General features: G+C 43.1%; 1 protein-coding gene and 1 long non-coding RNA gene across 3 annotated transcripts in view; one reads left to right on the top strand and one right to left on the bottom strand.

Moving 5' to 3' along the window:
- LOC143822932 (uncharacterized) overlaps positions 1 to 23,755 on the top strand; it is a 35,245-nt gene that overhangs the window by 9,775 nt on the left and 1,715 nt on the right. The gene's annotated exons all lie outside the window — the stretch shown is intronic.
- Positions 4,499 to 21,688, bottom strand: HPRT1 (hypoxanthine phosphoribosyltransferase 1). The gene is made up of 9 exons (XM_077308645.1): positions 21,396 to 21,688; positions 18,071 to 18,177; positions 16,774 to 16,957; positions 13,617 to 13,682; positions 12,374 to 12,391; positions 11,752 to 11,834; positions 8,723 to 8,769; positions 7,775 to 7,851; positions 4,499 to 5,781 (listed from the first exon to the last, which is right to left on the bottom strand). Exons 1-9 carry the CDS (start codon positions 21,456 to 21,458, stop codon positions 5,734 to 5,736), a joined length of 693 nt encoding a protein of 230 aa, XP_077164760.1. The 5' UTR covers positions 21,459 to 21,688; the 3' UTR covers positions 4,499 to 5,733.

Below are 23,755 nucleotides of genomic sequence, written 5' to 3'. Positions count from 1 at the left end.
GAGCAACACTATGGTTCTTCAACCCCTTCCCAATATGGTAATGTTGGTATGAGAGCATCTCACCCCCAAAACTTGGGGAACAATTAAATCTTTAAAATAAATCCATACTGTTTACATGGCATTTGTTCTCTTGTGTTTGAAGGCACTTAATTGTGTATTATTGCACATTGTTAGACTGAGCAGACTTGATTTTATTGAGCAAGATCAGTATAGAGAATCCACAGGTGGAGAGTATTTGCAATTGGACTGGAAAATAAAACAGGTTAATGGGCTCAATCTTCAAAATAAGTAAGATGTATTTTAAAAGCGATCATTCTGCACATTCAAATAGTGCTTCACATGCATAATCTCCGTGATTGTAAAGGATTTTAGGCCAGGCAGCATTGATCTAATCAACTAAGTTCGGTGTATGGTGGCAATAGGGGAAAAATTTCCAATAATCAGATTATCATAGATTATGTGGAACTCATAATCCGTAAGAATCTGGCCCAGATAGTGGCTGCTGCAGCAGAGCTCCCCAAAGGATGGGCAGGGCAGCAGCTGGCCAGGCCCGGCACTGAGCCCTGCTCACTCCACTGCTGCCTCCTCCACTTTTGCTGCCACAGCCGCTGCCACTTGCCATCTCCCTGCTGGCCACCTCTCTGCATTTTATGCCATGCTTGCGGGGGAGGGGGAATGGGACGTCCCATCTGTGACTATTTCCGTTTCACTGAACGCGGCATAAGATGTGTTCCACGTCAAAAAGATGATTCCATGATTGTAGATAAAGGAATTGAAAATATAGTAAGATGGCAATGTCTTCAAAGTAAATCAAGAGTATTTAAATAGCACTTGTGAAGTCTGTTGTTGATCTTGAAGCACTTAAATCTGGTGCATTGCTGAAAAGCGGGGGTAGATGGATCATTCCCTTAGATGGGAGACAATAGGTGCTCCCCTATAATTCTCCCTAAGCTTCTCAATGAAAAGTGCAGCCAACTTGTTAAGTTCGAGGTAGACAGGAAGTAAACTACAGTACGCTGGTATAATATATTCCTAATTCATAATGTACTTGCTGATTGCTGCTGTTTTTTTAAAGAATGATGAATCAGACAGCCCCTTTTCTCTGATCCATCAGGGCTGATGTGAAAATGGCAAATGGCACGTTGAGATTTTTAGGTACTGCAAATAACACTGGTAAAGCTTTATATAGATCTATTCTGTAACCGTGGTTGGAATACTGAGTACAAATTGATATAATAGAACTGGGAACCATGCCTCCCCCATTTTATAACTAGAACTCAGAGGCGATTTCTAACATAGATTGGCAGTGGGTTCAGATTAGACTGAAATATTTCCCAGAATGCATAATTTCTCTGTGGAATTCACCATCACATAGTCAATGACAGCCCATGACTTAAGAGATTTTAAAATGAAAGGTATAAGTAATCACTGGCTAAATGGAACCTCCATGTTCTGAGGTTGTCTGAATCGTTACTGCCTGCAAGGAAGGCACAACCAAAGAGGCTGTTGCTTTCAAACTCTTTCAGCATTAACAGAAATAACCTTCTGGAAACAGAATGTGGAGCCCTTAGTCTTTAGGGCTATTTGTAATTAATGCCAACAAAAGAGATCAAGGACACATTCTAAACCATTCTGGCCATGCCTCACTGTGGAAAATGGGACCAAATGTGTCCTAATCCATTCTCTTTTTGAGATGCCTCCCTGTGATTGCTCACGCATCTAAATCTCTTCAATAAAAGTTTTGGCAAGGTGAGAACCCCTCCTCCCCTAACACACATACACAATCTTCTGATATTGCAGCTGAATACCTGATGGGTGCTCTTCTGACAGACCCCCCCCCCCAATAAGCCCCACGCCCTGTTAAGGACCTGGGAACGGTGACAGGAATTAATTAGCAGCTCTTCATTAGGTGCCAAGAGCCTCTTGTGGCGCAGAGTGGTAAGGCAGCTGTCTGAAAGCTTTGCCCATGAGGCTGGGAGTTCAATCCCAGCAGCCGGCTCAAGGTGGACTCAGCCTTCCATCCTTCCGAGGTCGGTAAAATGAGTACCCAGCTTGCTGGGGGGTAAACGGTCATGACTGGGGAAGGCACTGGCAAACCACCCCGTATTGAGTCTGCCATGAAAACGCTGGAGGGCGTCACCCCAAGGGTCAGACATGACTCGGTGCTTGCACAAGGGATACCTTTACCTTTACATTAGGTGCCATTGTCTAGAAATGGCTTCTCCTTTCCAAAGGTGCTCCGCCAGAAAAGCTGCTGCTGTCTAGCAGTTGCCTGAGGCCACATTCAGTCTGCTTCAGCCTCCCGGCATGGAAAGTCTCAAATGAGAGGCACACGTTCTCCCCGTTTCCATGGAATCCAGTCGTAACTTAAAGGTTTCAATATAGCCAAACCAGGTGTCTTTTACAGACCTGCTAATCTACAGGAATACAACAGTCCAGGCTCAGAGGGGTTTCAGTGCTCAAAATACTCAGTGCACGTTCTCCAGTAATCCTTACATCAGGGCTCCTTGGCACATTTATCGTCCTGGTGTTTCACAAGAGGAGGTAACTGGCCAACAGGTGTACAAAATAACCTAGTGAGGTCGACAGAGCTTGATAAATTGCTTATCAGAATGGTGCAGGAGTGGAAAACTGAGAGGGGGTGAAAAATAAGGATTGTTCGATCCACAATGTGCAAATGCCAGGCATGAAATAAGGCAGGAAAAAATAAGTGCAACAAGGTCAGCAGAAAGTGAGATTAACCTTAATAATACCAATCTGGTGCTTCTGACTTCTGCAAAAAGAGGAAGAGCTGGTTCATTTCACAACAGTTTGCACATTTCAGCTGTCCTTTCTAATCTGTTTGGCTGAATTGGTATTCATGTGTGCTCCATACAACTTTCTAATAGGGGGACTAATAGTCTATGGTATGTTAAAATATTGCACCTGACATTTGATCCTTACACAGGGCTCAATGCTTCTATTACCTCTAAATCAGTGGTCCCCAACCCCCGGTCCATAGACCGGTACCAGTCCGTGGCTCCTCCTTGTCCTCCTCCCCAGCTGCTGCCTCGGGGGCTGCCCTGCCACTCTGCCACCGGCTCACCTTTGGTGCTCTCCAGCAGCCGCCATGGCTGGGGCTCCCCCTTGGCGTGGCCCTGTGCAGCTGCTGCTGGCAGCGCTCCCCAGCAGGTGGCAGAAAGTCAGGGATGCTGGCGGGAAAGCAAGCGGAGCAGGGGCTCAGGCAGCAACGTTCCTCAGCAAAAGACTACCCCTCCCTGGCCTCAATAAAATTGTCAAGCAGACTGGTCCCTAGTGATAAAAAGGTTGGGGACTACTGCTCTAAGTGACATTTGGGGAGCCTCAAAGGAAAGCTGAACAGATTTGACAAAAATGGAATCAAAGGGTGTGTTAAGCCAAAGAGGTAGTTTAAGTAAATGGGCTTAGAAGAAAGGGACTTGCACAGCAATTGGAATCTCACTATCCTTAGGATCAGAAAAGCCTGTAGGTTTTATTATATTTTTATTTATATGCCACCCTTCTCTGAATGGCCTCAGGGCAGCTTATATCAACAAATAAAAACCATACAACATTAAAATTTAAAATATTAAAACCCAACTTACCCTATCTCCAGATTATATTGGCTGATAAAAAATGGAGGCTAATGGGGAGTTTGGCTGAGGGCCACATTAGGTGGTGATGGTACTCCCCAGCCTTAATCAAGGTATGCGGGACAGATGCAAGCACTAGGAGGGGAGGGTGGCACCAGGGCATGGTGGGTGGGTGTCTAATAGGAAATAAGCCAAACAAGTGAGTTAAAAACAAAGATAGTAATGCCTGTGGCACTGGAAGAACAAGGGTTGCATAGACTGGAAATAGCCAATTCAGATGCTCCAGTGCAAGTCTATGCAACAGAACATAAAATTTGAGGGCAGTTTGTTTCCAGTACAACAGAAAGTAATTTCAGAGCAAGGGGCATTGATGGCTTCAAAACAACAGGATTTGTAACACATTTCTTGTGCACCAGAGGGCAATATATTCTCTATAAAAGATCAGGAGACCAGCAGTGGAGTAAATCCGGAACACTGTATGTTATCACTGCCCTTACACTTTTCCCATTCCAAAGATATGGCACTGAAGCTTTGGTGCACAGAAGCAACTGCAGGTCATGACCTAAAGCAGGGGTGGCTAAACGGTCGTTCTCCAAATGTCCATGGGCCACAATTCCTAAAAGCCCTTGCCCCTGCATGCTGGCAGGGGCTCATGAGAATGATAGTCCACGGACATGTGGAAAGCAAATTTGACCACCTCTGTCCTACAGTTTATACTGGCAGATTATCTCAGTAACCACAGTGAAGGCAAATCCATACAAATTAGCTGCAATTTCATTGTGAAAGATATATCTGACTTGGATCTTGAAATTGTAGTACCTACTGACACAAAGCCTTGTGGAATCAAATAAATTTTCAAAACTCCACAAAATGAAGGGATAGAAAATGAGATAATTTGCAAGCACCTCTTGCTTTTCCACACACAAGTGTTTAATGAACAGTTCATCTTTTGCTATTTTGCCAGAGCAGAAATGAAACTGTTTTTCAACAAATTGAAATATTGTCCGTCCAGAAACAATTGTACATGTCTTTCCTTGGTACTCCAATTAGTTTTACCTACTACAAGGTACTGGGAACCTCAGTATTACTGCCTGGCCCAAAGAATTTGCTCCCATGCCTAGAAAAAGAGGCGACTGTTGGTGAAAAGTGCCAGAGATGTTTAAGCAGATGGATAAAGTATTACCTTTGGAGAGACAGCCATTACCTAAAAGTGCATTTTTGTGCACTTCATAAAGTCATCAGTACAATTATGATTCATAGATGTAAAATACAACAAGATGGTTAGATACAAAAGGCAACCCACTAAACTGATGAACAAGGAAGAGGATAACTAAGATACAATCCTGGAACTCCTCAGATGCAAACCTTGAGGATTCTTGACATCTCCTGTGCGGGGTTTATGTGAAAGTTTGCAGTGACCACCAATTCTCCAGGAGATGGAGAATTAAGTGGAATGCTTAAACATTCAGTTTTGTCATTCACTCTCTTTTTAGGCCAAAATGGCATTTTTCACACTCAGTAAGGCAACTCCAGAAAAAGCAGTCAGCAGGTCATCCATACTCCTTCAAGAGCACAGAAGTTGTCAACAGTGGCCACTCGTGTCTTTTTTTTGTGTAGGCCACATTACTTCCATGCTGGAGCAGCTATCCAATAACCACCCCAAATTCTGCATTTATTACAATATAAAACTTAAATTACTTATTTTTTAAAAAATATTACTAATATAGAAGATTTCCCATCTTAAAATGCCTTAAACATTTACAGTACTTTATAACTATTTCAGTTCTTGTTTGAGGGTGTTTAAAAGGAAGGAAGATGAAGAATTATGACTGAGTTAAACTTGAGCTGAAACACAGAGCAAATCCCCAGGAAGAATTGGGGAGAAGCTAGAATCTGTGGCTTCATAGTGCAAATAAAAAAAAGAGGAAAAAAAGTGCAGAATTGCACTGTCTTACATTGTCTTAAATGTAAATCAACAAGACAAAGTTCCCATACTGTACATGCAATAAGTTATAGCAAGCAAATGACAAGGCTGGAGCACTCCACAATTTCAGCTGGTGACCAGAGCCTAAAGGCAGTGAAAGGTGGACGCTGTGGATGTATGCTTCAATGTCCTGTAGTTCTTGCATGTGAACGAGTGCTGTCATGCCTTGTATTTCTGTTTCCCAGTCTCACTTATCACACAAATATGCTGAAATGCAGAAAAGACAACAATTGCAAGGACTATAAACTGAGGTGGGTCAACATTCTGCAGATACTTATGTTAGCCTTTATTAACTTGTCCTTGTATATAGAAAAGACCGCTCACCAAGACATAGCTGACAAAGTAATAGAACAGCGAAAGAGGGTAGGACTGTGGCTCCCATTAAACTACATAGGACATGGCCCAGATGCAAAGTTAAGATACATCTGAGTCCCTAGAGAAAGAAATAGTCCCTAGAGAAAGGGAGCTGGCGTGGCCTCCACTCTAGTGGTGTCTAAGTACTTTTCAGTTTATTTCACAGAAGCAAGTGGTTCTTTCATACTCCTATAGGGAAAGGTTGCACTGTTGCAGTGAGGGCTAATTTTGTTTCCCCATCTCCATAGCCTACTTACAAAGTGCTCAGAGATTTCTTTTGTGGCAGTAGTGAAAACTGCCCTCACTGACTTATGGCAATCTATACAGTTTTCAAGGAACAGAGGTGGTTTGCCATTCCTTGCCACTGTGAAGTGAATCTGGACTTCCTTGGTGGTGTCCCCTCCAAATCCTATTCCCTGTTAAAACTTCTGAGATGTGATAAAATTGGGAGAGCCAGGTCAGGGCTGGAGATTTCTTTACTCTTACAATATATGGGTCCTGTACCCAAACTGACTACCACTAAGTGCATTTGAAATCTAAACACATTTATCCCATTTTTTTTTTGCAAAAATACACCGCAATGGTGGCTAAGAAAACATTTAAAAATTCAAGGCTATCGTAAGTGATCCAAGCTCAGCAACTAACAAGAAAAAGAACCACCTTTCCCATTGGTCAAAAGGCCAGCAAAGATAAAGCAAACTGCACTTCTTCAAGACCCAGAGCCTTTGTGTGCTGTTGAAAAGGCTCTGTCCTGGTAACTTCTGACAGCGGGAGGATATGAAGCAAGGCTCTTACAGAAGTTCTTAATTAATCGGGATGGTTCCTATGGCAGGAAACAGCTCTTCAAATACAGATCACTTTTACAGTGAAAACTGCTATGGAAGTTCTTTAGGAACTGAGAACCATTTCAGGTCTTTGACTCCTTCCAAAGAAGCTGTCACACACATTCTTTTAAGATGCTACTCAGGAGTAATTCACTGTGAGTGAACGGAGTCCCTCAAGGCTTATTTTTTCCATCTTCAAGTCAGAGAAAAAGCAATGGGCACCTTTTCCTGCCCTTCCAATGTATGTGTGTGAAATTTTTAATCCAAGTTAATGGAATTCGAAGGTGATAATTACCTGGACTAATTCATGTGAAGTTCAACAGTGTCATTTTGAGCAATATCAGCACCACTTTGGCTGAATTTCAAGTTCAAAGCAACCAAGGCTATTATTGTACTCACCTCCTCACAGGAACATATCCCTTTGATTTCTGAAATACCCCCCAACTTCCCTAATCTACCACCTGGTCTCGACCTCTCTCCTAAAAAATACTTCTTGCCAGTAAAACACAAAACTAAAACTAAATTAAAATTAAATTAATAGGGGTGGTTGTGACTCAGAAGGAAGCTTTCAGCCAGTGCAGTGGGCCTTAGTTCCCCAATATTGCTGTACCAGCAGAGTGTCAATATAAAACTAATGGAGTTCATTGCTGCAGGATGTAGTGATAACTGTTTTAAAAGGGAATTTGAGAAATTAATAAAAGTGTATGCCATGAGTACTAAACAGATCCTCCATACTATGAATATCATTTGCTGGAAGGAAACAGCATCAGAAAGCTGAACTTCCACACCCTCCTTGTAGTGTTCCAAGATAGATGCTGGACTGGTTGGGCCACTAACTGGACCCAGCATGGCTGTTCTTTAGGTTTACTCCCATGGCTCCTGTTGCTCAGGCACTTCTCTTCCCATCACTGAAAGAAGCATGGATGCTGGTATTCCTAAATGCAGCCAAAGGGGGAAAGAGAAGAAGCACTTTCTCTTCTATTGTTTTTAAACAACAGAATGCATATTGAGTGATTACTTACATTCAAATCTCTGAAGTATTCGTTATAATCTAGAGCATATCCCACAACAAACTTGTCTGGCACTTCAAATCCAACAACTGAAAGAGCAATAGGTTATCCATAAGTTACATTTAAGCAGCGCTTGGGACAATCGTGTTAAACCTTACAGGCCAGCACATTCAAACTTTAAGTTGCTAATGCTGTACCCAAAGCAATATTTCCATAATTTAAAAACACAACAGGTATCTATTGAAGGGAACCTGACTCTCAAAGAGTTTATACTGCGAAGTTCTTGTTGGTCTCTAAAATACTACTGGGCTCAAATATAGCTGTCCTATTGCAGACATCTAAAAAAACCCATAACACATCTGATAAAATATGCATTACAAATCCAGTACATAAACAGATATTTTAGCATAGAAAAATCTATAATTTTATAACATCATATTTTGACCACCTCCTAGGAATTAGGGGTAGCCTATACTCAATTTTGGCTGAGCAACAGCCTTGTGGAGTTGTGTAGTATTGGGACCAGTGCTATTGCTTACTAAATTATTTGGTATCAGTGTTGAGCAGGGTAGTCACCAACTTTGTGGATGATGCCAGATTACTCAAGATGGTGAAAACCTTGTGAAGAGCTACAGAAGGACCTGCAAGCTGGGTGAGTGGGTGACAGCACGGCACTGGGTGGAAAAGTGTTAATACTTCTCAAACATATAGCAAACTACTGAACTGTACAGAGTACAAAACACCCTAAATCACATGACTTCATATGGACCCATCTCTTTTTCACCCACTTCTGCTTTCTTTTTACTCATTTCATACGATTCTAGGTGCTATTTAAGTCCAGTACTATGTGTGTGTGTGTGTGTGTGTGTGTGTGTGTATTTTTTCAAAGAGTGTTTCTAAATGTGTGTTTCAAAGCCCCCAAATCTGGGTACCCTTAACATGTACATAAAATTCACTTACAGTCAGGCCGGTATCCTACACTTCGAGGGGTTCTTTTGACCAACAAGCTGTTAAAAAGACACCAAATTAAATTAACTTCAGTAGAATTTTAACAAAGTAAATACATTCTCCACTAGCAACATGGCCAAACACCAGTTTTTGCCCACACACAGCATAAACAGCTTATTTATACATTAAGCATTCATGGTTGGTGGGAAAGTGGCAAATTTATAAAAGTTTCCAAGGTGATTAACAATGAAACAACTATCAAAACACTGTAGCAAGAACACAGAAGTCAATGACAACCAACACAAAAATGTCAATACCTAGTACAATAAAAATGTCAATACCTAGTACAATAAAAATAATCCAAACAAGACATGGGGCAAGAAGACAAAATGGCAAAACACACAGAGCTCTGATAATTATCAAAAATCAACCCAGAGCCTGGGTGAATAAGAAACCAGCATGTAAATTAAGGCATAAGGCAGGTATCTGTATAGTCACAGTAAATGTGTCACTACATTAAAGGGATGTAGTTAAGGACGCACTGGGTGTCAGAGTAGGGCCCAACAGGAAGATATTTAATTGACAGGCATTAAATGGTCTTTTAAAGTAATGGATTGGGGCAGTGGTCCCCAACCTGCGGGCCGCGGCCCGGCGCCGGGCCGCAAAGGCCAAGGCGCCGGGCCGCGGCTCCCTCTCCCCGCCCCCCCCCGCAGTAAAAAACCCGGGAAGCTACTTACTGCGGGGAGGGCCGGCCGCGCCCGCGCGGCCCGCGGGTGCGGCCCGATCAATGGGCGCGGCCGGGCGCGGCTCGCGGGCGCGGCCCGATCCGCGGGTACGGCCCACGGGCGCGGCCGGGCGCGGCTCGCGGGCGCGGCCCGATCCGCGGGTGCGGCCCACGGGCGCGGCCGGGCGCGGCTCGCGGGTGCGGCCCGATCCGCGGGTGCGGCCCGCGGGCGCGGCCGGGCGCGGGCGCGGCCCGAAGCGTGGGCGTGGCCGCGGGCCCTGCGGGCGCGGCCCGATGCCCTGCCGGTCCCCAGCCTAATAAAGGTTGGCGACCACTGGATTGGGGTACTTAAAGGTGGTAGCTAGTACTCTGGACTCTGTCCATTAACAAACAAATGGTCAATTAACAAACAATGGTCACACTTGGGGTGACGCCCTCTAGCATTTTCTTGTCAGACTCAATACAGGGTGGTTAGCCGTTCCCTTCCCCAGTCATTACCATTTTACCCAGCAAGCTGGGTACTCATTTGACCTACCTCGGAAGGATGGAAGGCTGAGCCAACCTTGAGCCGACTGCTGGGATCGAACTCCCAGCCTCATGGTCAGAGCTTCAGACAGCATGTCAGCTGCCTTATCACCCTGCACCACAAGAGTGTTTTAAAACAGGTGAGGCATTCCCAGGAAAATGAGCAACTGAGGAGAGCCAAATCTCCATGTGTAAGACTAACAACATCCCCAAGTAACAAAACTATTATTTTAGGGAGCATGCAACTCCATTCCATCTTTATTCATCCCGTGTGGATAAAAATCATTAGAGCAAATGCCTCACCATTTCTCTTGTTATACCAATGCCATTTTACTATAACTTTCAGATAATCAGTGATGAGTAAGAAGGGCTCCCTACAACATACCATACAGCATTTGGAGAGGGACAATCTGTTATCAGCCTTTCCCTCTTAAGTTCATTCTGGGACTACCAAGCACAACTAGCATCAGGTGACTAGATTTTAACATTGGTAAAGTGGGACACCATTGACCGGGGGGGGGGGGGTCTTGATTATAAATTTGGTCTATATGGAGCAACAAAAAGTTTCATAGAACGCACAGAACGCAAAAAATAGTATTGTAATATATATATTTTAATTTCAATGTAAGTACAATTGGCCAGGTACCCCCAGATGTCCCTCCAAAAGTGGGACAATCTGGTCACCTTAAACTAGCACCCAAAGTCACCTTGGGTGCTTGGGGGTTGTTATGACAACAGGGACTAGCTTGAAGCTGTTGGATTTGGGGATATACTTACTAAGAAATTAAAATGCTGAAACCAACACGCTTGTTAGTTTACATGGGCAAATTAAAATACAACCATTACTTCAAAGCTTTCCTAAGTGGCAGCTTAATATGGCATAATTATAGCCCCTGAATCCTTAGCAACGTCTAGCAAGTTACAGAAACTTTATAAACTTTTAGCAGGTTGCAACCTGACCCTCTACATTCCAGGTCCAAGCACCAACTCTGCACCCTGAGATATAGATGAACACATCTTGCTGTTGGAAAACCAGCACCAGACCCATGAAACACCAAGCAACTCTTCAGGGAACACGTATCAGTTTTCTCTGGGGTCAACAATTCTCTCTGTCAGACATCTGGGAATTTGCCAGATTAGGGATTTGCTGGCTTTGGGAATACAAGGTACTTTAAAATAATGACTTCAGTTTAACTGAGCTCTCCTCAAAGTAAATAGCACTTTGAAGCCAATTAGAGCAAGAACAACAAATACGTTTGTTTAGGAAGGTACCTTCAAACTGATAAGGAAAGCAAAAAAAATAATTTGCTGGTTTGTGAGCAGGGCCTTGTAAAGAATATCATGTAGAATAAGCCTCAGGTATAGCTTATGATCTTGACTGACAGCAACTCCATATTGCAGTACCTATACCATGAGTTCTCACTTTTTTTTTTGTAAAATGCTAATTTTGAGATTAAAAAAATCAAATTGTCGGTTCCTCATAATAAAATGCATATCACTAAATAACTTTCCTTTGTTGATGACTATTGGTTAGCAGAAGCACCCAGAAAAAGAGGCAACAGCTTCCAACTAGAGGTATATCTTTCACAAGGATCTTCAAGATTCAACATTAGGAAGTAACAGTGAATTGTTAACATCCTTCCCAAAGATTTTTTAAACCTTCCCAAGAATTCATAGCACAACTGGCCTCAAGGGGTTATTACAAGATAAGCAAAAGCCCACATCCAATTTGTCTGAAAATGTCTTGATGGTTCTTGAAAAGGCAATAGAACTGATAGAAATCGAAACATACCTGGCTACCTTTACCATCTTTGGATTGTACTGCTTGAGCAAAGACAAGAGGGTCTTCATTGTCTTACCAGTATCAATTATATCCTGACAATTGAAAACAAATGTCTTGTAAAGGTAAAGTAAATTAACACTTTCAGATATACACACATACCCCTTACGTCAATTAGGAACTAGTCAAATATATAACAAATAGAAATAAATATATCCTTACAGAGTCTGAGTAACAATAACAGCAAGAATGTATCTGCAAATGGGTATCATGTTTAGGGTCTTGAATGCATAACAAAGCTTGGTCCTACAGTATCCATTTTGTGGCCTTTATAATTGCAGGAGCATTTTTAATATAAAAATACTTTTGTAGTTACTTAGAAAGCAAGTTAATCAGCATGTAAGTTTTAAAAGGGTTTTGGTGTTGGTAACTTCAACAAGGGAGTGTGTTTTGGCCTTTGAAACAACTTCAATGGATTCTAATCCACACTGAGAGTTGTCACCATTGGAATCGGGATTCTTGTTATTCTAGAGTAAAATGAAGTGGTCTTAAAAGGCAGCAATGAGAGTAATTGGTTACACAGCATTAACTCAAATGATACTGTTAAAGAAGTACATGCAAACTCAATACTTACTTCTACAATCAAGACATTCTAGAAGATGGGGAGGGGAGGAGGGAAACAGAAGCCCATGAGTTATTTAAGTCCAACTTAGTTTCCAATTTTAATTTATCCAAACATTTCAGACTGTTTTTCAGTTCACTATTTCCCTAATTAACCAGCACACAAAAATAAGCAGATGCCTCATCTATGAAACAAACCAGCAGAATATAGCTATAAAGTTTCTAGAGCTCATTCCTGCATTCTTTTGGACTCCAAACAGAAGCTTTATTATAATTCAAAACTTTATTATAATTCCTGCTTGAGGATTAGGGAGAAAAGTGTTAATAACAAATCAAATAAATTACCTGTAATATTTATTTATTTATTTTAAGATTTATGTCCCACCCCCCCCCCCCAAGTACTAGATACCGGCTCGAGACGGCTCACATTAAAACAGTAAAACATTAAAACATATCAATGGCTACACAGTAACCAGCCCTCATCTGTAACCGCTCCTATGGAGCGGGAGTAATAGAGCGCTAAGGGCAAGTTGGGAGGAGAAAGGGGCGGGCGCTGTCCATGATAAAAAGTCGGAGGGGCGAATCAGGAGCCGCGAAGCTCGCCCCTTACACGACGAAATATGATCTACCTAAGGGTTCCGTTAAAGTTGCTATCTTAGTTGAACAATGTTCTGTTGAAATCTCCTGTTGATATGTTAGATGTTATGTTATGATAGTTATATTTGTTGTGATGTTCCATGTAATTACCTCACAATGTTTTATTGAAGGGCGGTATAAAAATCTAAATAAATAAACAATAAATAAATCTCTTGGATATTTTGCTGATTCCTTAACAATAAGACAATGTTCTCTCAGGCAATTTCTATCACCAGCTCTTGTAGTTGCAAATGCTATAAGAAATTTTTCACCTGGTCAAAACTATTTGCATGCCAAGACAGTACCAACATGCAATACTATTCCACACAGCAGAAAGAAACGGACCTAGCAACCGATGTGCACAACTTCTAAAATTTCTTAAGGCTTTATTAGACTAAAATATTAGCTTTCCATTAACTCCATATAATTATATTAATGCAACCTCTGAAAGATGCTGTAGCTTAAAGAATGCCTTAATGAAACTATAAAACGCTGCCCTGTTGTTGGTCCTCCTGTGCTTGGCCACTGTGCAAGACAGGATGTTGGACTAGACGGTCTACCAGTCTGATCCTGCAGGGATCTGCTTAGGTTCTTGAGAGTATTTTTATACATGAACATACCTTCCCAGTTAGGGTCGAGAGGTCATCGCCACCAATGACTTTTATATCACCAGTTGACTGGTCGTTCTAATATTAAGACAAGGAAGAAAGTTAGCATAGTTTAAAAAATTTAAAGAATCCCTACTGAATTTAAAATGTGAGACTTAGAAAAGAAGAAGGTTCTAAGACCTGGAACAATCCACCACACCTGAGTGCAACAGGAGTGTTTTCATAAGCTATTGCAGAGAGATGTATCCTACACACAATAATATTGTGTTCCCTTTTCTACCAATAGCAGCCATCTTCCCATATCTTGACTAAGTATCCCAAAAGCAGTGGGGAAAAGAAGCCAGCTGGAAAGGAGGATGTTTCCTATTCTTCAGCAAGGTTTCTTAAAATGGCACCAATTCAGAAAGATTGTTAGCTATATAGGGAGGGGTTACCAGAAAAGATATCAGAAGCAATCTCTTTTCTATTAGTTTTAAAATACAGATGGTCTATCCTATGCCACTGCAGAAAGATGCAGAATACCCAAGACTGAACTGATTCCCAAATGGCCTAATTAGGGTTCTTTTGCCCAGGCCCAATTAATCACATTGTTTGAAAAACCTTTTTAATATTTTAACCGCAGAAGAAATATAGACACAAGGGAGTTCCCAAATCTGCACAGAGAACAACAGGATTACATAGTGTTAAATACCCTGTTCTTGGAGGATTTTCTTCTTTTTTCATATACCCACAATAGCTTGGATCCCAGAAAATATTTCTGTCTATAAAGTACTCCAACCATGAGCTGGCTTGCGGGGAGTGGTGGGTAAGAAATTTAATTAATAAATAAACAAATAATAATAAAACCATCAAGTTAACCATAATAAAAGGATCCACCAATCATAAATCCACACCTAACTTGAAAGGATAGTATCACCTTTTTTTTAAAGTATGTTGTGAACCCATCTAGCTTGGCGTAGTTATTAGGAGCGCAGACTTCTAATCTGGTGCGCCAGGTTTGATTCCTTGCTCCTCCACATGCAGCCAGCTGGGTGACCTTGGGCTTGCTACAGCACTGATAAAGCTGTTGTGACTGAGCAGTATTATCAGGTCTCTGTCAGTCTTACCTACCTCACAGGATGTCTGTTGTGGTGAGAGGAAAAGGAAGGCATTTTTTACTAATGTAATACAGACTTTCCACTCAAATACTTTGGCCACCTCATGAGAAGGAAGGACTCCCTGGAGAAGAGCCTAATGCTGGAAGCGATTGAGGGCAAAAGAAGAAGTGGACGACAGAGAATGAGGTGGCTGGATCGAATCACTGAAGCAGTCAGTGCGAGCTTAAATGGACTCTGGGGAATGGTAGAGGACAGGAAGGCCTGGAGGATCATGCCTGGGGTTGCAATGGGTTGGACAAGACTTTGCAACTAACAACAACAACACAGACTTTCCACAGGATTTTCTCCCAGGTATGTTGTTCAGGGTCACATGACAGTACTTCCATATACACACAATAGATTGGATCTGAGTGATTCTGTCCGTAGAGTAAGAAAAGATAATGCCTTTGCAGGATGAGCCAACAGCCTGGGGTCTCTATCTCCCCACTCTACTTCCCAGGAACACCTACAGTCCTTATGCTAGCCTTCCAGGAACTGCTGACAGGTCCAAACAGCTGCTCACATGCTTTCCCCACCCCCAACCACCAATTGTTTACATAAACAGTAGTAACACACTCTTCTTACATTTCTCTAGCCTCTATGCTGTTTGTTTTGCTCTCCAGGGGAACTTGTTGGTTACTGTGTGAAACAGTATGCTGGACTATTTCAGCAGCCTCAGATTAGTGCTAGTGTGTTTTACTTTATATCCCCATTGTGGACACTTAAAATCATGACTTCCTATAGCATAGGAATACAGCAGAGTGAACACATGTGCATTAATAGCAGTGTTTGTGTCAGTGTATCACATGGTGTCTGTGTGCAAGAGCTACCAGGCAATAATGGTTTCTGAAAATCAGACCTTAAAATCCTGATATCCTCCACCTCTGCATGCTAGCTGTAGAAAACTGCACCACTTGAAAGATCTGTGTACACAGTCTTCTTTGCCTTATGAATGTATTTTTATCTTACTTATTGTTCTGTCATATTTAAACATACTCTTGGCTTGCAAAGAACAACGTGATCCACTCTAATGTTACTTTCTTCTTCTGAGCTATCTGTACTGTTTGTAAGAACATAAAGGCAATATCTTAAGGTTAGTTTTAAAACACCATGTCCAAACTATATTGAGAGTTATACAATTGTAACAGATACATGGTCCTAGGGCTCCTGTTTAGTGCATCATGAAAAAGCCCATCCCATCCAAGTTTACAAGAGGGAAGAAAATGTGGTTCATATACTAAACTGGACACTGGAACAGAGCAAAGCACAGCACAATACAAGATCCCAGGTACATTTCCAGGAAGATAAATATTACTTATCCTGAGCTCTGGACCAGAAAGAAGCAATGCTGAAGCTATTCGTAAATAATAGTGACTACTGTTGCAGTAGATGCAAACTTAAATGGACTCCGGGGAATGGTAGAAGACAGGAAGGCCTGGAGGATCATTGTCCATGGAGTCATGATGGGTCGGACACGACTTCGCACCTAACAACAACAACACTGTTGGCATATATGTTACCGTAGAACAACACTAGTATCTGGGGTTTCAACTAATTCCAAGAGAAGAAGATGAGTTGGTTCTTACATGCCACTTTTCTCTCCCAGGAGTCTCAAAGCAGCTTACAATAGCCTTCCCTTTCCTCTCCCCACAACAGACACCCTTTGAGGTAGGTTAGGCTGAGAGAGCCCTGATATTACTGCTCGGTCAGAACAGCTTTATCAATGCTGTGGTGAACCCAAGGTCACCCAGCTGGCTACATGTGAGGGAATGGGGAATTAAACCCAGCTTACCACTATATCAAGCCAGATTAGAAGTCCTCACTCCTAACAGCCGTAGGGAAAGGCGGTATAAAAATCCAAATAAACAAGCAAATAAATAAATAACCACTACACATATCAAGATAAAACTAACTGCCCTTCCTTACACAGCAGACTTGCTGCTTCTACCTGCTTTGAAGGCCAATCCTGGAAGGAGGAGAGGTTAAGAAACTTCTAGCATCTAGTCCATCAAGGCAACTTTGAACACACTTACACAATAGCTTTTCAACCTGATGAAATCTACAGTCATGGGAATGGACTTGTCACTGTTACGATTCAGGGCTTTGATGTAGTCCAGCAAGTCAGCAAAGAACTTGTAGCCCCCCTTAAGCACGCAGAGTGCTACAATGTGATGTCCTCCCATACCCTTCATAATTTCTCGTGCCAGCCTCTCTGTCCTGAGGAAAGATAGAAGCAGAACACTTTACTAGACAGTCCCAAATAACGAGTCTCTTCATAAATAATAGCCATTATTATACACGTTACCTACTTAGATCAGTATATGAGGTTGTAGTTGAGAAATACACATACCAAGTTAAAAACTAATAGCCCTTGCTCATCCAATATAGTATATTTACCTCCCACTTCACAGTGAATAGGACTATTTACTGATCAATGACATTTCTGCTTTCTCACTTCTCAAGGTTAATCTAATAGCAGTGCTGCCAAACCTACTTGATTTTACAAAGTACTGTGTGCCAAAGCAAATCCATGTCTGTGCCTAGTTACTGGACAACTTTTGAATGATATGAAGCACACAGTTTGAGAAGGTACATTGAACCAATATTCTTAAATGTATTACAGCCTGACATTTTTCTTAGGAACTGGTGATCATCCTAATGATGTGCAAACAAATCGGCAGAGAACTGATAATAATACTCATCAATGAGCTGAACCTTATAGGACAGTGGAACAGAATGCTAGATTCAAAAAACAAGTGGGTATTAACACTTATAATGGATCAAAACTGGTAACTATATCCCATAGCCAAATGCAAAGCTACCACTGGGCTTGCACTGAAGATGTAATGTTAGGATTAACATACGGAATTGCTTTTACTCGGGTCTAGAGTAAAAGCGAACAAGCTTGGTGTAGGGGTTAGGAGTGCAGAGTTCTAATCTGGGGAGCTGTGTGAATTCCCCACTCTTTCCTCCACATACAGCCAGCTTGGGTGACCTTGGGCTCTCCACAATGATACAGCAGTTCTGACTGAGCAGTAATATCAGGGCTCTCTCAGTTTCATCTACCTCAAAGAATGTCTATTGTGGAGAGAGGAAAGGGAAGGTGATTGTAAGTCGCTTTGAGACTCCTTTGGGTAGAGAAAAGTGGCATATAAGAGACAACTCTTCTTTTTCTTCTACATATTTCTTAAAGAAAGAAAACTAGTCCTGGTCTTCAGTTAAGGATGTCAAATAAAAAACAAAGAGGATTAATAATGCAAATACCTTCTAATTACAAACAGACTTCTATGGCAACATTTGTTTTAGCACACTACTGCAAGTCAAACAAACCTGTCCATAATAAGCCCATGAGGAATGTAGACTTTTTCCAAATCATCTGCATAATGTTTTGGTATACAGAACAAGTCCAGGTCGTATCCCTGTTCATCATCTCCAATCTGAAAGGAGACCAGAAAAATAGATAAGGCCAGATACCTTCCTTCCTAATAATGACCCCACAGAGTGTGATAGATTCAAAATAAGGATTTGCACACTGAAACGTTCTCATTAAAAAATAAGGCAACCTATAATATGCAGAAAAGTCATCTTAGAGCAGGTGGGAACTATAACCCAGTGATAGAAGCAATGTATATACATATGCCTATTTTTTATCATTGGCATTTCCTGACAGAATACAGGGCTGGCATAGATCATTAAAACCTGGAAAATTGTAGACTAAAATATACCCTGTTAATTATATGACAGTGAAGCCGTATGAGAACATTCAGCATTCAACTAGGGCTTGGACAGATCATTAGAACATGGAAAACTGCAGACTAAAATACAACTTGTTAATTAAATGACTGAGAAGTCATAATATGTTTATGTTACCATGTACATCAATATTCAATTAAGTGAGAGGTTACTTGTTATGAATTAAGTGTTTGGGGGGGAGGAAATACAATAAATACAAACACTATAGGAAAGCCGGACTTTGTTTTAATGCAGCACATTAAAATAAGTTCGTAAAACTCCTGTCCATATCTAGTCAATGTCCATACACCAGAAAAGAGATGGACTAACCCACGGCAACAAGATGATGAAAATAATTGATCATGTCCATACAGACCTAAGTGTAACGTGGATAGAGGTACAATTCATAAGCAACAAAGTTCAGATTTCTCAGGAGACTTGTGCACAATCTGTCTGGGTTCATAATGACACTGCTCCCAGAACATTTTGTCCTTCTTCCTGTACCAGAGTGAAAGGACTGTGGTGCATTTATATCATAGTAAAAGAAATCCCCACTGCACACAAATAGAAAGAAAGTCCTTAGCCTAAGTAGAACTTGAGATTCAGCAATTTAGAGTGAATCCATCCATGTTTAAGAAGAAATATAGGTGGTAAAGCTTCTTCTGAGAACCAAAATTTAGCAGGTTGAAATATAACAAGTGCTCTCATGAGCAAGTTTAGCCAGGATTCAAATCTCCTTTTCCTTTCAGTGGTGGTTCCCTCTCCATGTATATACACACCAATCAAACTGGTTGTCAGAAGCTATATTTCACTACAGTTCCCGCCTCTAACTTCACACATCAATCAAGAGATAAGCATATAAACTGCAAAGGAAAACACCTTTAGAAATAAGAAAAAACTGACATCTGAAATCCACCATTACATTCCAGGATTTGCAAGGTACTAAAAAAAAGTACAGGTGATGGAAAGTGCCATCAAGTCTGATTTATGGCTACAATCCATGGTGTTCTCATGGTGTTCTCAAGGCAACACGCATTCAGAAGTGGCTTACCATTGCCTGCCTCAGCTTCATGATCCTGGTAATTTTTAGAGCCTTCCCATCCAAAGACTAACCCTTGCTTAGCTTCAGGGATCTGATGAGATCAGACTAGCCTGGGCAATCCAGGTCAGGGAGACGCAAAGCATTATATACTTTTATTATAGGGTCAAGGTTATGGCATTGCATTGTTCTGTTATACCATTCCATTTGTAAAGGTATCCCCTGTGCAAGCACTGAGTCATGTCTGACCCTTGGGGTGACGCCCTCTAGCGTTTTCTTGGCAGACTCAATACAGGGTGGCCTTGCCAGTGCCTTCCCCAGTCATTACTGTTTACCCCCCAGCAAGCTGGGTACTCATTTTACCGACCTTGGAAGGGTGGGAGGCTGAGTCAACCTTGAGCCGGCTGCTGGGATCGAACTCCCAGCCTCATGGTCAAAGCTTCAGACAGCATGTCAGCTGCCTTACCACTCTGTGCCACAAGAGGCTCATTCCATTTGTAATTGGATCCAAATCCAGACACAGCTAGTTCTGTTAAACTGATCAAATCAAGCAAGAATCACACCAAACATGACCTTCAAACATACACCCTTACAAACAAGAAATAACCCAATTTAACATGTCCTCACTGAATCTTGTAATGACATGCAAAGCGTCTTTTTTTTTTCAAAAACAAAAATGATAGTTGTTCTCCCCCCCCCCCTTTGTTTCAAATACTCCATCTAACAAAACACGCAGGCCCTCCCAAACCAGAATGTCCCTTTACACTTAGGGACATGCGACCACCAAGCTCCAATGGGCTCCTGTAACAAAGGCCTTTAAGGTGACTTTCACAACCACCTTCCTTCTCAACTTGATTAAATTATAAATACTGGCTGCTTCCTGCAGGGCTTTTGACCTACAAATACGAACACCCTTCCAAATGGAATGAACCCTCCATCTTTCTCTATGCGACCGGCCTAGACATAATCTCAGCCCATGTAACAAAAACCTAGGTATCCACCAAAATTATCTCTAGCCATGCCCCCCTTCACAATCACATAATTGCACCTCTACAGGGAGTTTTCTGTCCCCAACCCATCACATCCCACATTTTTAAAGTCTGATTTCTAGTTCTAACCTCCCCTTTTCACATGACCCACCCATTCTTCCTGGATAATCTTAAGGGAAGGGAGTAAAGGTGAGTGAACAATGCCCCTTCATCGCTTAAAACCTTCATAACTGAACCTCCCCTTATTCCCAGAACCGACCCTTTCCCCACTCCCAACCACTTCTGCTTGGGGAAGAAAGACAACCTCCTACCCTCTGGAAGGGATGCTCAGACGGTAGGGAAGCCCTCCGTGCCACCTCGGGCCTCCCCACTGCCACCCTCTCCCTCGAAGGCGAAATGCATCCCAGGGCGGAGCAAAGCTAAAACGAGGTCCAAGCGGGAAGTCTCCCACCCGCACGCCTCCTTGTACCCCCAGCATCAGCTCCTCTCGCAGTCAGGCAGCCCAGGTCCCCATGCCACCCTTCCCGCCCCTCAAAAAGGACCCCACCGGCACACCCCTCGCTTGAATCCCTTGACGGGAGGGGAAACGACGACGAGGCAGGCATAGGTCCTCCCCCCCCCCCAATTTCAACCTGTGTTGAAACGGAAAGCCACGTTCTGTCGCAAGGGGAAACCGAGGCTCACCCCCGTCCACACAGCCAGTCTTCTCGCGGGTCTGCTGTTCACCTTTCTCTTCTTCCTCCAGGGAAGACGCACCCTCCCCCCCCCCCAATATCCCCTCCCGGCCTGCCTGCCTGCCTGCCTGCCTGCCTTCCTTCCTCTCAAGAGCACGTTGCGCCTCACAGGGGGGGGGGGGGAGGCCCGAGCGCAAGGCCGCACGCCCCCTCCCGCTCACCACAATGCAGGGGCTGCTTCCCTTGCCGCTGGTCGTGGCGTCGACAGCGTTATGGCCGGCCATGGCCCCGGCGACAGGCAGCTCTCCTCTGGGGACCCGCGGGCGGCGGCGGCGGCGGAGACCGGGCTGCCTGCGAGGCGCAGGGACCTGCCCGCCGGCTCGGGGGGGGGGAGGGGGGGCGGAGCAGCGGCTTCCTCAGCCCTATCAGCGCCGCCCCTTCTGTTACCCCTTCCCGGGCGGCTGCCCTGGCCGCTTCAGCCCGCCGCGCTCAACATGGCCGCTGCGGCGCGAGTAATGCGGTCCTCTTTCAGAAGCCTCGTAGGGGAGAAAGGCAGCTGCGGCCGCCTTCACATAACCTGCGGCCTTACAGAGAGAGAGAGAGAGAGAGAGAGCTCGTAGGTGTCCCCCCCCCCCTCCGTGGTCTCCTTTATTTACATAGTCACACTGCGCTAGAAGGATATTAAAAGTAGACCAGAGAAATATCCCCAGAGGCAACCGCCAAAGATGTAAATTCGAAGGGAAATGGCTCAATGTTAAGAGAAATGCAGTTGGCAGTGCGTGTGGTGCTGGTTGACAACTCTAGAAAGGTTTTTGGTTCCTTTGAGAAGTGTTGTACCCAATCTTTCCTATTTGCAAGGCCGCAAAGAGGAAATATTCTGTGGGAGAAATTAGACAAAGAGTAAAACGCATTCCAAGGGAAGTTGGGAAGAAATAGAAATAATAAGAGCCAGTTTGGTGTAGTGGGTAGGAGTGCGGACTTCTAATCTGGCATGCCGGGTTCGATTCTGTGCTCCCCCTTGGGCTCGCCATGGCACTGATAAAACTGTTCTGACCGAGCAGTGATATCAGGGCTCTCTCAGCCTCACCCACCCCACAGGGTGTCTGTTGTGGGGAGAGGAATGGGAAGGCGACTGTAAGCCGCTTTGAGCCTCCTTCGCGTAGGGAAAAGCGGCATATAAGAACCAACTCTTCTTCATAACAATAAATTTATATCCCACCCTTCCTATGCTCAGGACTGGTAATAACTGCAAGACATATACAAAGATTAAAAAATTAAAACCGCTTTCAGTTCAGGCTCCCCAGCTGAAGATCCGAACTAAGGTTTGGCAGGAGCTGATCTACCCGTTTTTCTCCCTTTCTCCCCCACAATAGTGAGACCAGCCTACTATGGTGGATGTTATTCTTGGCCTCAACTATAAGCCGGTTGGAATAACTCCAATTTACAGGACCTGCAGAACTAATTTTGGTGCTGCAGGGCACTGACCTCCCCTCAGAGTTCATTCCACCAGGCTGGAGCCAGGACTGAAAAGGCCCAGGCCCTGATCAAAGCCAACTGCACCTCTTTAAGGCCAGGGCCCTGAGCAGATGTTCCCCCAAGGATCTCCGTGCTCTTGGAAACAGGCAGTCCTGCAGGTGTGGTGGTCCCAGACCATTTGTATTGCACTTCAATGGGCTCTTTACAACAGTCGAGTGAGGTAGGTTAGGGTATAGAGCTGTTTCCTCATATTACATATATGATGTTCAGGCTGAGAAAGTTGCTTGACCAAGGCCATCGAATAAGGTTGTGGCAGTGATGAGACTTAGAGAGTTCCATCTTAATAGTATTTATGTTCAGGTCCCATTAACTTTATAATTTATGTGTAAAAGCTTTACCTCTTGTAGTTCAGCTCATATATCCAACTATTTATTTTAAAATAATCCTTGACTAATCTTATCCATGGTCCTTATAATATTTAGGAAACTGGCTGGGGGGAGAGTGGAGCAAGTCTCGGATGTCCAAGCTTGGATATGGGCCAATCGCCACTCTGCCACTCTCAGCACACATCTGCCTGCCTGACTGCTGCAGCCAGCGCCTCTGTGACGCACTGAAGCTCCATCCGGCTGGCTGTGGCAGTGGAGCATGGCCGCTGCCCATGGCGGCAACAAGGAGCCGCTTGTTTTAACTATAAATTTTATAGAAATTTTAACTATAAATGGGCAATATTCTTAAACTTAGAATTGTGTCTAGTGTTCTTACTCCACCTTTCCTCCAAGAGACTTAGTATGACACACACACACAGTCCTCCCCCTCCACATTTCATTCTGCTAGCAAGCCTGTAAGGCAGGCAAGACAAAATGATCAAGCATCAGATTGGGGGTCTAAATATAGGTCTCCTCAGCCTTATATTGTCACATTAGCCACTACAACATCCTTGCAAGACTGAAAAAAACCAACAGCCAATTTATTTTTTAAAATATTCAATTAGTGTTAGTTCTAAATGTTAAACTATGAACAATGAACAAAGCAGCATCAGGCATGGTTTGCAAAAAATACAGTAGAATTACTTATTTAAGGAACAAATTCCAATATATAGAAATGC

The sequence above is a fragment of the Paroedura picta genome, chromosome 13 (assembly GCF_049243985.1).
Source record: "Paroedura picta isolate Pp20150507F chromosome 13, Ppicta_v3.0, whole genome shotgun sequence".
NCBI lineage: Eukaryota > Metazoa > Chordata > Lepidosauria > Squamata > Gekkonidae > Paroedura > Paroedura picta.
Note: the sequence above shows the minus strand (reverse complement) of the source record. Positions and strands in the feature narration are given on the sequence as shown.